This window comes from Seriola dumerili, unplaced genomic scaffold, assembly GCF_002260705.1.
Source record: "Seriola dumerili isolate Sdu_G_001 unplaced genomic scaffold, Sdu_1.0 BDQW01000283.1, whole genome shotgun sequence".
Classification (NCBI taxonomy): domain Eukaryota; kingdom Metazoa; phylum Chordata; class Actinopteri; order Carangiformes; family Carangidae; genus Seriola; species Seriola dumerili.
Window position 1 is genome coordinate 801,770 of NW_019174538.1, and position 13,368 is coordinate 815,137.

Sequence of the window (13,368 nt, forward strand, 5' to 3'; positions counted from 1 at the left end):
ACCCACCCACACACACACACACACAAGCCACTGTTGTTCAAAGACATGAGAGGATGCGCCTCAGCAGAACACACAACAAAGACTGAGGTGGACAGAGTTCCTGCGACTGAACCACACATACACTCGCATCTTCAAAGTGACATCCACACACATGCAGCCACACACACTCAAGGACACGGACACGGACGGACACGGACACACACACACACACGGACACACACACACACACACACACACGTAGTTCACGTTTCCTCAAAAAAAGACACTTTAGCAGCTATTCACATTTTTACATTCAGATTTCATTAGAGCTAAATTCCCACCTGGGACCATCCAACAAGGTCTCGCTTCTCCATCTCTCTCTATAGTTTCTAGGTCATGATTGGTCGACTTCAGCCTTATCACATCTACTTCACAGACCCTTTGTGTTTCGGCTTATGTAAGAATGTGTAATCAGCTGGTTTCTTACTCTCTACACAGTGTCTTTGGTAAACATGATTAAAGGGAGTTGAGTTTATCTCTCCATAACTAAAGACCTGAACGCCTCAAAAAAAGCTTTTAATTTGGAGGGTATTCACCATAAATAGAGCTGAGGGGGCAAAAGACTGAATCCCAAATCCTGTTTTAATTAGAAGACGCAGATCTTTGCTTTCTCATTACTTCTGACCGTCATGTTTGTTATCCCCAAACAACAAAACAAAAGTGTTAATTCCTGCCCTATTTGTAGGAGCAGACTGCTTCCGGACATCTCAGAGCGTCCGTCACACAACCATCATGTTCAAATCTCCTCTCAAACCCCACCCCACCGCTGCTCCCGCAAGGTTAAAACAAACGCCAGCAACTATTAGAAGCTTGTGCAGCACCACTGCAGCCTCTAAGAGGAGCCGTCGACTCTAATTCAGCCCTGAATCAACCGGCTGACGACAGAGCCTGCGCTCCTCGCCTGCACCGGCATGTTGATTCAACAACATGTGTTTATGCAACGTGCTGCACAGAAGTGCATGAAGAGAAAGACTAAAAGAGAGGGTGAAATACACCAGACTACCAATGCATGATCCAGTTTCCACCACAGTTTGTGCGCTAAATAAATCACATTATACTTCAAAGGAGTTTCAACTTTCCCTTCCCCATTTTAAGGAGGTCAAGTGTTGTGTCCGTCTGCAGCTTTTTCCAGCCACCGCTGCTGCATGGATTTCACTGTGGTGGACAGATCGGCCCGGGGCCAAGAAATAATTAAGTTGGTGGTGATCTGGATCTGGGATTTCTGCCACCAGACAATAATTTCTTTGTTAGGCGCAGCTGGAAGTAACAGACATAGACACTTCATTTCAAATGCCAAGGGGGTGTTTGCGCTGTCAAGAAGTCTGTTTATGACGGGGAGGACGCCTAAGCGGCGATGAAGCCTAATTGTAAATGAAAGCTTTGCATCTCCTTTGGACAAACATTGTTCTTGATAAAGATGATAAATTTCAGCTAATTCATTTCTGCCAAAGAAGCTGTGAGTCAAAGTTTTAAAAGGAAAAACTTTTTTTTTTTTTTTACAACAAGAATTTTTTGGTCAGTGATCTGAGAACGTGGTGCGGCGTCAAATGGGACTAAAAACACAAACAAACACAAACAATACAGATTTTAAACAAGCTCCAGGTTTGTCACATTTATCTGGAAGAGAGAAACAAAGGTGGATGCTTAAAATAATTAAGACCAACCACCACAGGTCATATGATCAACTGGTTCAGCTTTGACCTGCTGTAGATTCTGCAGTTGTTTTCCTGCTCAATAAGATTATCAGTGATGCTTCAGGTGTGCTCACCTTCAGTTTTATTTCTAAATAAACAGCTTTTGTTTACAACCTGTCTCACCAACCTTCACAGCTGCCTGTAATAAACAGTGACCAATTTTAAATGCTGAATATAAAATTTAGGAATAAACCTCACACTATAACAGTGTTAGAGAGTCAACACTTAAATGATGCCATTTCTGCCCAGAACTCACAGTGAGACCAGAAAGTAAGGTGGGTGGGGCTAAAGACAAGGTTTTCACGCTCAAACTGGACGACTGGAAGAAGAATTTAATACAGGTGATTACAGAGATGCAGGAAATGTGAGAACGAAGGAAAAAAAGGTGAACAGAGAGAGAGGTGGAGAGAGAGGGGCAAATGTCCACATATTGCATAACAGTGTGTGTGTGTGTGTGTGTGGGCATTAACAGAAGAGGAAAAAAAGAAAGGTGAAAGATGAGAAGCGTTGCGTGATTCCCGTCACCTGCATGTGTGAAGAGAGTGCGACAGATGTATCAGACATTAAGACTTGAAGAAGACAGAGAAGAAATGCTGCCTCTTACCGGAGTGTGTGAACTGTAGTCTCGGCTGAGATGCTCTCCATGCCCCCGTTAAGGCGGCCCCGAGGTGGGCGAGCAGGACCGCGGTCACCGGCCAACACATCCTTCACGTGCGAGTCCGATCTGACAAATTCAGGCAAGCTGACAAGTGCCAGAGCAGTTTCAGAGTCAGTCTCAACCTCAGTGTTGCATTCAGGTCAAGTGCTGAATCCCAACACACACACAGGGGACACACACACACACACTCTTGGTCCGAGTGCTGAACTGTTGAAAGACGAAATTTGAATCTAATTTGAGTGAAAGTCCGAGTTGCAAAGAAGCTGAATCCAAACACCCTCAGAGTCCAAGTGTATCAGGCTTGAGTAAGTCCAGATCCTCCAAATAATTCACCACTCCTTATATGAAGGTAACAGCAGCACTTACACACACTTCACCATCTGTGTGTTTGCCAGTTTATATTCTTTCTGTGTGTGTGTGTGTGTGTGTGTGTGTGGGCTTCAGAGATGGAGGGGAAAATATCTTCCAAGAAAAAACTAAGTCGTTTCTCCGCTGCCTCCTCGCAGCTTGACAGCTCTCTTCTGCTCTGTCTCTCGTCCCAGCTCCTCTCTGCATGTGACTGCTCTCTCGCTCTCTCTCTCTCTCTCTCTCTCTGGGAGGCGGAGGGAGCAAGATTCCCGATCATTGTGGCCACTCTACACACACACACACACACACACAACACACACACAACACACACACACACAGGCACGTCTCCTCGCTGCTCCAGGAAAACCTGGTAAAAGTGGAGAAATAAAATAAGAGACCATTGAGTTTCATCTTTATTCCATCTCTTACCTCAGCTTTTCTTTTCTATCTCATAATAACACACAACACTTATCTAAAAACAGCGATCACTCCACGCTTTACAAAACAAATAAATAAAACAACAACACAGAGTTGTATCAGTCGTATTATCCAGACGTTATAAAAAAAGAAGCCTTTCAGTGAGAGTGGGTTTTCAGATGCTGTTGAAAATAGTATATTGATTTTTTCAAGGCTGAGTTTGTCAGAGCTGCAAAATGATCAGTAACCATTATTCTCCAGTGTTACCATGAGAAAAAGCCAATAGGTGACTACAACCAGACCTCACACTGTGTGCAGGTAGATGACTCAGGAGATATAATCTGGAGCCATGAAGTGTATTAAAAGTAAATTTAAAAGTAAAAGTAAGATCTTACAAACAAACTTTCACCTCCTTTCTTTCTTTCTTTCTGCTCCAAACTCTTTCAGTCTCTTTCCTCCTTCTCATTATTTCTTCCATCTCCTCTCCTAACCCAAATGCAATCATTAAAGCCTGCGCCTTCTCTCTCTTGCTCTGTTATTTTCATTAGATAGCGGCTCACTGGGGTACAGCGGCGCAGGCTGAATTTTTCACCAGCTCAAGTTCAATCACAGGCTAGCGGGGACAATTTATTCATTCTCTGGGATAAATAATGAATTTAGGTTGCGTGCAAATGAACAAGTATATTCTCCCCTCCCAGGATTTCTGATTCGTAAATGATTTATTCTCCACACTTGTTTGTTATTGTATAATTAGTGCAGATTTTTATTTTTTTAAATACAACCCATGACTTTAATTATATGATTACAGGTCCTGCAACCTGGTGTTTACACAGCCTCACACAGCTTTTAATTTGATGAGGGCAAATCTGGTCACACCCGCTTGATAATTAAGTTATCTAATTATTTAACCGTCGCCTCGTGATTATTCAGGCTGACTAACCCTGCTCCTACGACGGCACGACGCCCTGCCGCAGTGACCCTGAGCAAGATGCTACTGGAGCTTCATGTCTTAATAATTAACATTAAATGATTCTGCTCATAGTATTGAAAAAAAAAAAACGTTGTTAATTGCCGCTTAGTAAAACTCCATCATCCCTTTAAGGTGGAATAGTTTTGCACATTTAAATTAGTAACGTGCATTATTTTTAGAAGCAGTAGTACTACAGCAGTGGCTGCTTACCTCTCACTGCTGCAGCGTCTCTGTTTAGGCCAACCCAGGATCACCTGTCAGTCAGACAGAGCAGCTCGTACTGTGACTTTTCTGATGTAGAAGAAGTTCCTGTGTGTAGAGCTCTTTTCTTTGTTCCTGTTACCACTGCCAGTTCTTGTATTTTAGACAATCCGGTGACATAAAATAGATCAATCCTGTGCAACAGAGAAATAAAACTGCAAATGTAAATGTTTTTATGTATACACAGGATGAATTACCTGTGTTTTATCAGTTGGTCACAAGGGAGTTAAAAACAAAACATTTAAGATATTTTAATGTGGATTCCTCCGGGGCGTTCTGCTGAGGGTGTGCTGCCCTTACCCACCAAAGATCCAGAAAATATGATGTGGGGGAATTAGGAAAATTCAGGAAATATTAATCTAAGATTTACAGATGTCGTTTTAAAATGTTTATGTCTCCAAATGAGGAGAAACTGACACGATAGTGTAAAGGTTTAAAATGTAAAAGTTAGGTTTGATATTTTGGTGTTTTACAATAATACTATTGCAACAGCAGCACAGTCATTTCAACATGTGAGCTCAGCTGATGAGTCACCATCGGCTGCCTCTCAGTTGCTCGTGAGTAAACGCTGCAGAATCTCATAAAGGTTGCATTTGACCTGTCAGCAGGGATCTGTGCTATAGAGTCAAAACAAAAATGTTCTCCAGCCATTCGAAGGTTCTACCTCAGATGCCGGTTGTTCTTGGTTGGGCTGGATCTGTGGTCATCACATCTCTGAGGAGAAAAGATGGAACATCAAGCACCTTGTTGTCAGTTTAAGATAATTCGCCATAGAACTGACTTAAACTCTCTGGTCGTTAAGTCAGGATAATTACAAGCTCGTCACCAACCACCTGATCAGTCAGCTTGTTAATTACAACTAATGACCTCCCAGCTAGCTCGAACAAAAAGCCTCTGATTTCTCTTTGACAAGTGATGTCAATTAGTTAAATAGCGTGTGAACTCGAGCTGCTGAGATCATTACGGGTCTCTGATCCTCCCGCTGCTATTCTCTATCAGGCACATAGACACACTCACACGTCCATTAACTCAGGCACATTCCCTGTTTCACAAGTTGAGTGAGAACGCATCAGTTAATGAGCACTCTGTTTAGTTTCATAATGTTTATGTCCTCTTTTTAGGCTGATATGAAGCCTAATATCACTAACTCACAGTGTGTATGCTTGTAATGGTTGTCAAATTGAATGAAGTGATATGTATATATGTATACATTTTAAATTTTAGACAAGTCTCTTATCAATATTACCCTTTTAATCATCTTATTTATTGCAATTTTAATCCTTTTCAACCACTGTATGAACTGAAATAATCATGAATTTACCATGAAACCATATGAAATACACATGAAATCTGTCTCTTAGACAGTTACAGGAGAGCTGTTACTCTCATTTTAAAGTTTTATATGAAAATACTGATTGAACCCTCTCTTTTAATCTGGGTCACATAAAATGTCATACTAAAGGCTTGAAAATGCCGCCATGTTTTACTAGAACAGAGAGTGATGGTAACTTGTTGCCTCCTTTAACGACACTAATGAAGATGAATGAACATTTTGATCCTGTTTCATAAAGAGCTATTTGACACAATATGAGTTCAAAGAACACAAAATAACACATTTCTTTAAAAACATGTACTAGAAATGGTCATTGTAGGGGTCGATGGTTGACCTCTGCTAGCTAGTACAGCGGCGTTTAAATGCAATTTCACGTCATATACGTCATAATAGTGTCGCAGGTTCACAGTGAGAGAGATTTACTCAATAAAATGGAGTAAAAACAACATGTAAAGATGTGACTAACATTATCTTACCGGAATGTGCCGTTGGTTCGAGGCTATTTGTGCCTATAACCGAAGAGAAAACTTTCTGGGAACGTCACTGATTTCACTCTCGCAGGTAAGACTGTGCTGCCATCTTACGTTTCTTCCCGCCGCTTACCTGCTTCATCGAAATCCCGCGAGACTATGGGGGGAATTCGAGACTTGGTCTGTACACGATGTCAGCAACGTACATTTTTAAAGACAGAGTGAACAAAACATTTTCCTTAAAACAGCAAACTCGGAAAACTAAAAGTGTTGCAGCATCAAAGAAGAAGAGGAGTAACCGTTAAATTCAATACACCTTCTGTGTAATGACGTATTTTCACCACTAGAGGGCAATGTTAGATTGTGTAAATTCAGTATAATGCACCAGGGAGAGGAGAAACACACTGTAGAATATGGTTAAAAACATTTAAAAATATAAACATAAAGAAAATAACCGCAGTTGAATGATGATATAATCTTCTTTCTATGGATATTTAAATTTTCCAAATGGCTAATCAGCCTCAAGTGGCTCTTAATAACATCACAGAGTCAAATACTGGATGCCATCTTCAATTCCACATCTTAATTTACTCTCATGACCCACTTTTTGCTCCGTACCTGCTGTGAATCACTCAAGATTTTACTCCAATACATAGATGAGGGGAAAGACACTGAGGTTATATTTGTATTTTCTATATCAAATAAAAGAATAAGATAAACCCTCCACTAACAAATCACCTTAATCCACCCATTCAGCTAATGAGTTTATTTATATTTATATGTGTTTAATCTCATGTGGTAATTTTTACAGTAGTAACACAGAGTAGCATACATAGTTTGTTGTTATACAGTACTATGGTGCCATTTTGGACAGTCAAATTTAATCGATGCTTTTGCTTTGATATTTGATCTCAGTTGTATAATTTTCATTTCAAAACTGACCAGTCAGGTTTATTCCGTTTGAATTTAAATTCTCTACCAGCTGTGTGTGACTTTATGACAGGGTGGAGTGAGTATTTTGGAGGGAGTAGGTTCTGACCGTCCTGCGCGCTCCCGTCATGATGTGTTGGAACCTTTTGTGAGGAGGCGCGGCTGGCGGGAGCGCGCTCGGTGCTAAATGGTAGGCAGCAGTGAATCAACAGTAAAAAAAAAAAAAAAAAAGAACAGAAAAAAAAGAAAGAGCATCACCACTGTGGCAGAGTAAAAAGAGATTTTTAGAAGTTAAATAATGGGCGATTTGCTGCGGTCAGTTCCCACAGTTCAAGACTTTATTTTATTTATTCATTTATTTATTTCTGTTTTTGTGAAATGTGTCACGGAGATGAACTCTTGTCCCGCCGGAGCAGCAGGGACACATGTGTCACTGGGCGTTGTGTTTCGGTGCAGGCAGGCTAAAAATAAAACTTTGGGAAACAACAGAATAGGTGGGTGTACGGATGACTCACGATCTTGGGGCAATCCTTGTCAGAGCTTTCTTCTAAAGTCATAACAAAAAAATACACCCCAGACAGAGACAGAGCAGCCAGTCCTACCAGTCCAAAGTCATCACCGAAGATCTGCTAATGGAGAGATGAACACTACAGCCACTGCCACTGTGAGACATGCAGCAGTAGGCCTATCTGTGAGCATGGTGGACTTGTGGATTCAGTCAGTTTCAAAAAATGCTCCAGTTTTAATGTAAACACATTCTTCAAGTCTCACCACACATTTACATTATATCACACTCTTGTGACTTATTAAATACAACAAGCCATGTTTGGCCTTTTCTCATTCGCATACTAAAATGTGTGTGCACAACTGTAATCAGCTGTTTTGATCTAGCGCTAGTTTAACCGTGTGTTTATCTGATACAAATGGGATCATAAACCTTAAATGGATGCAGCCCACAGAGTGTGGTCTTCAGGGGACGACAGTCAGACTGTATTTGGTTAAGAAAATATTTATTTTTCACAGGAAGTGAGTGCATCTTGAGTCAGTTTTCACTGAAATAAATGGGGATAAATTTACCTCCTCCTAGTCATAGACAGTCTGCTTACCCGTAGCATCGTCTTAATTTAGCCTTGGGTGACTGTGCAGTTAATTTCAGAGAAAATTGAAGACCACAAACACATGGATGTGTCATATCTGCATTTCTAAGAACCTTTAAAGCTGTAAAGCTTGTTGAATGCTAACAAAATAACAGTTGTTTTATCATTACTGAAAAGACAAAGAGCTTATCATATTATACTAACTGTGTAATTCTGACACTTTCAAACAAGTGAAATTTTAAACTGTGCAATTACACCATATATTGTGGCATTTATATTTATATCATAATACATATTTTAAAACACCTCAATAGTAGTGGCAGATATCTTTACATATTTCTATTTTTCATTCATATATCATAGTTATAGTTCTTTTTATCTTTATATTCTTACTTCCTCTTTATTCTTTGCTGTTACATTTGCAACTGAGGGAGCAACTGTAACTCAACCTAATTTAAAGTGTATTGATTCTGATTCTGATTAATACTTAGCCTACTAGCCATAACAGTTCGTTTGAAAACTGACTCTGGCTCTCTACAGTCAAAAGTTTGTGGTATCTTGGAAAAGCGGCAGAGTGAGACGTCTTTTCTCCCTGTCTTCGCTCGCTGCCTGTTTCCCTGCAGATAATAGGCTCTTTTGTAACCCGCCCCCTTTCTCCTCTCCCTCACTCCCATTGGACGGCTCCCCTCCTCTCCCTGTCATCCCATTGGACGGGCCGCGCAGCCGATGAGCTCATATTGGTTAAATATAGTTGGACTAACGAGGAGCTAAAAATAGACCGGTATATAAAACCGGCGGTGGCGCTGCTCCGCGCGCTACTCCTCTCCGGTCGGCAGCAGGAGGAGCAGGGAGGAGGGAGAGAGCACGAGCAGAGAGACACAGACACACACACACACACACACACACACACACAGACAGACAGACAGACAGACAGACAGACAGACGGACAGACAGAGAACAGGCTCGTCACCCTCCCTCCAACTCATTTCTCCACAAGTGTTGCACCAGAGGCAGCGGTGTGTCTTACATGACGCCGGCCGCCAGTTAGGGTGGAGTAGGCAGTGACGAGCTTCCTTCCTTCCTTCCTTCCTTCCCTCCCTCCCTCCCTCCCTCTTCGCTCTGTGGTTTAGGTCTGAACGTTTCCCTCGTCGTTTCCCTCAGACAGACCGTGAAGTCTGCTGTGAACAAAGCTGTTTTAGTGAACTGATTAACATCCACACGTCCCTGTAATAATGTCTTATTATAAATGCTGTTTCAGCAGCTGTAGCTCCAACAAGTTGCCTCCAGGCTCTTATAGAGATGATGCCAACATGGCTGCACCTTGTCTTTTCTGTCGCAGTCTTTGTGTCATTAACTGTAGAAAGAGATGGAGCATCTGTTTATGACGGAGTTTTTTTTTTTAATTTGTTTATCAAACACCATTACATGAGAGCAGCAACATGGAGAACAGCAAGTTAAGACAATTTAAGTCAGTATGCAGCTGTTCAAGTGAAATGCATAAAACAACGACCTTACACACTTGGTGACATCACTATTTAACATGAACACTTGAGATCTGAATGGCCTAAATATCTGAATCCGTCTTGTTATCTTGCATGTCAGGTCTGTTATAATCATGGTTTTGTACCTTTATTTTTTTGGTCTTTGACTTGGATTTAATGTTGATTTTGGGGGAGTCTTGCCCCCCCTGATTAAGACTTGGACCCCCCCCCCCAAGAGAGGTGAAAACAAGTTTTGGGGAGTAAAACATTTATATATCCTTCTTATGTGTAACTGTAAATAATACAATATATTTCCCGTATTCATGCCTGTAAGAATCTTGTACTACAATTTCAGACACCCCTAAATTGGACCGTACCATTTCTTAACCTTTATGCTCGCTAAACATGTCGTCTACCTGCCTCTCTCCATCAGAGGCTCCATCCTTAAATCTCTGCTCCCATGCAACGCGCAGACACTGTAGTGTAATATAATTAGCAGTAGCAGCTAATTATCTAGCTTGTTTAATACACTTTACTGTCTTACCTTCAGAGTTCCTGAATTAAATTGTGTCAAGTATTTACAGGTGACCGCTAATGTTAGCTAACTTTTGCTTAAGTTACAGTTTAGCTAATTAACATTTAGTTAATGTTAGCTAGCTGATAGCTCACCCTTTCATTTCCAATGTTAGCTTGTCATTTCAACACTGGTCCCAAGTCATAAGCAGTGAGACAATGGAGGATTAGTTGTAGAGAGATGTTTTGACCTCAAGATACAGTTTATTATTTAGTTTATCTTTTGTGCGTCTGTGGTGGTTTGGTAAGTCTCTTACCTTTTGGCTGAACCACAACAGGAGGACCCAGCTCTATAACGGTAAGTGTCAGTGACCTACTGACTGAGTGATCATGTTTCCACCACTGATCAGCCAAATGCCACGAGAGGAAATATTGCACTTTCTACCCACTACATTTATTTGACAGCTTTCAGTTCACTGAAGCCTTTGCATCTTCCTCTCATTTGCAGGGAGTCATTTTCAGTAAGAGAAGCACAGGCTGACTTCTTGTTTCCTCTTACACTCCTCCTCTTATATCAGTGGAGGCCTCCTCCTCCCAACCCACCTCCTCTTCCTCTTCCTGTCGTACCACACACATCTCCTATATAAGCAGCCAAAGGTCTCTCCAGGCATCTCTCTGATGTAATAAAACTCCAGTACGACCTGTGATCTGAGTGGTATGTGATAATAGGAATAACAGCAGGAAAGCCTGGAATGTACCCTTATATCTTTTTATTTAGACTGCTGCTGATTTACTCCCTTTAACTGATGCTTGCACAATGACAGTAAAGTATGTAAAGCATGTTTTTGTGTCTATAGTTTTGTTTTGTCTGTTTATGCCTTGAAGTTTGGTGTTATTAAGGAGTCGTCTAGTCTCTGCTCCTGTGTGTCACACAGACACTGTAGGTAAATGTAAGTAGCAGAAGCTAACTATCTAGCTTGTTTACTACTCTTATTTACTTTCTTATCTTCAGAGTTTATGAATCAGATGTGTCAAGTATCTACGGATGAGCGTTAATGTTAGTTAGCTTCTAAGTTTAGCCTTAAGTTACAGTTTAGCTAACTAATGTTAACTAGTTTCTAACTTTAGCCTTAAGCTTCAGTTCAGCTAACTACTGTTAGCTAGCTGATAGCACACTCTTTCATTTCGTGTTAGCTTGTCATTTCATTACCAATATAAAATGTCATATATGATCTATGAAAACATAAATGTGATTCCATGTAGTTTCATGTCAGTGCTTGGAAAGCATTAGATGTGTGCTGTGTGCAAGGCAAAGTATTTCTACATGAAAGTTACTTTAATGTGTACTCCAGCACTGGCCTGCTCTCACATTTATCCATGTTATTCCTGGACTTCCACTCCTCCATGATGCCTTACACAACCACCGTCTCTCTCCTCTCTGCACACACTCACAGCTTCTCAATATTACTCCACAACACCCAGCATCATCCCACACAGGCTGAAGCTGCCTCACCTCAGCATCCCACACACTGTGCTCTCTCTGCAGCACAGGTCTCTGAGTGAAGCTGCTGGCACATCTGAGCGTTGTCTTTACACATGCTTACGGATGTGCACAATTCATTGTTATGGTGAGGGATAGTTACATCTTCTGCACAGCTAAGAAAACTAATTTCATTGTTTTAAAATGATAACATTCAGCGTTATTCAATATTATAACATATGGGATAATGTATTAAAAATCACGCTGTGGGGAAACCTGCTGCTGTGCTGCTTTGATCTTCAACCCAAACCTGAAAAAGCAGCAGCTCTCAGGGGTCTGACTGGTCCTGGTTTATGATCAGATGAGATCTTGCGTGGGATTCTCATCCAATCAATAAGGTCTGCTGAGGGATTTTTATTGTTGCAATGAACTGTAGCTCTGCACCAGAAAGATTTAAAACCCGTGATGCTACACACTGTACATCACTAATAAATTATCTGTATTTATCACTATATAGTGTTAATCAGAAACCTATCATCCGTGACTGAGTTGATGGATGTGGAACTGGGTTGAAAGTTTGGGATGTGGTGGTTTAGGTTTAAGGTGTCGTGAGAACATTAATTAAAATAGACTTGATTTAAAAGTTGTTGGAATAAAAATCAACATTTTGAGGGTAAATCTCCAGTTGACGCTGTGTCCTGTTATTTTCACCTGTTGTGAACCACAGCTCTACAGATCAAAAAATTATAAATAAGACTTTTTAAACAAATGATTATTTTAAAAACCCTCTGATGAAACCCCAGTGTTTCACCTCGTTAACGTCCACATGATGTTTTTATATAACACAGACACATGATGATGAAATTATCATCAACACCATGACTGAGTGTTTCCACCTTGACCTGCAGTGAACCAATCACAGTCTCATAAACACAGATTCAGGGTTTCATACGTCACAAACCTCAGGAACCAATCCTGTCAGCTGGTGGGGACGGGGGGCGGGGCTAAATACACCTGAAACCTTGTCAGTACAGAGACAGAGACTTAGCGTTAGCATTAACACTGTCAGTCACAAGCTAACAAACAAACAAATTCTGACTACACAATCCGTTCTGAAAAGATACTAACGGTTCTGACCCGTCTGCTAGTCTCTGGTTCTGGTCTCAGACTCCTCCTCTGAGTCTGGGTCTGACTGAGGCTCAAACATGTGGCTGAGTCTCTCTGATGTTTCCTCCTCTCACCATCTTGATGCTCTCTGCTCTTTCACCTGTCCACCTGGAGCCAGCAGGTGGTGGGCGGGGCTCAAGGCCTGATCCAGATTTCTCAACCAGGAAGTGAGAGGAGATGAAAACCATGTTAAACTAAATATGAATCACAGCAGAGGATTTTTACAGAGTTTAAAACACGTCCAGAGATGAACTTATAAAAGGTGGAAAGTGTCTCGATGGTCAGACTTAAAATTTGTTGCATCAACAAAATGCAAAACAAACAGCTCAAGAACTGCAACTTATGTTTGTTATTAACTTTTTTTTAGAAAAATGTTTGTTTTTTCCATAAGGAAGTGATTCCTGTTTTTCAAATCACTTTACTTTTTTTAAACTGCATTTCTTTTGCCAGTTGTTACTTGCGCCGCAGTCGGCCCGTCATCAGAGGGAGGGTTGTAACCCACCGCTTCAT

The 13,368-nt window shown here is 41.1% G+C and overlaps 1 protein-coding gene across 1 annotated transcript in view; it reads right to left on the bottom strand.

Annotated features, from left to right (window-relative positions):
• The window catches only part of LOC111230711 (semaphorin-3ab-like), an 80,502-nt gene extending 77,977 nt beyond the window's left edge, over positions 1 to 2,525 (bottom strand). The window contains exon 1 of the mRNA XM_022757534.1: positions 2,338 to 2,525. Coding sequence (XP_022613255.1) covers positions 2,338 to 2,437 — 100 coding nt within the window. The 5' untranslated portion in view covers positions 2,438 to 2,525. The remainder of the gene's footprint in view (positions 1 to 2,337) is intronic.
• Positions 2,526 to 13,368: the final 10,843 nt, after the last annotated feature.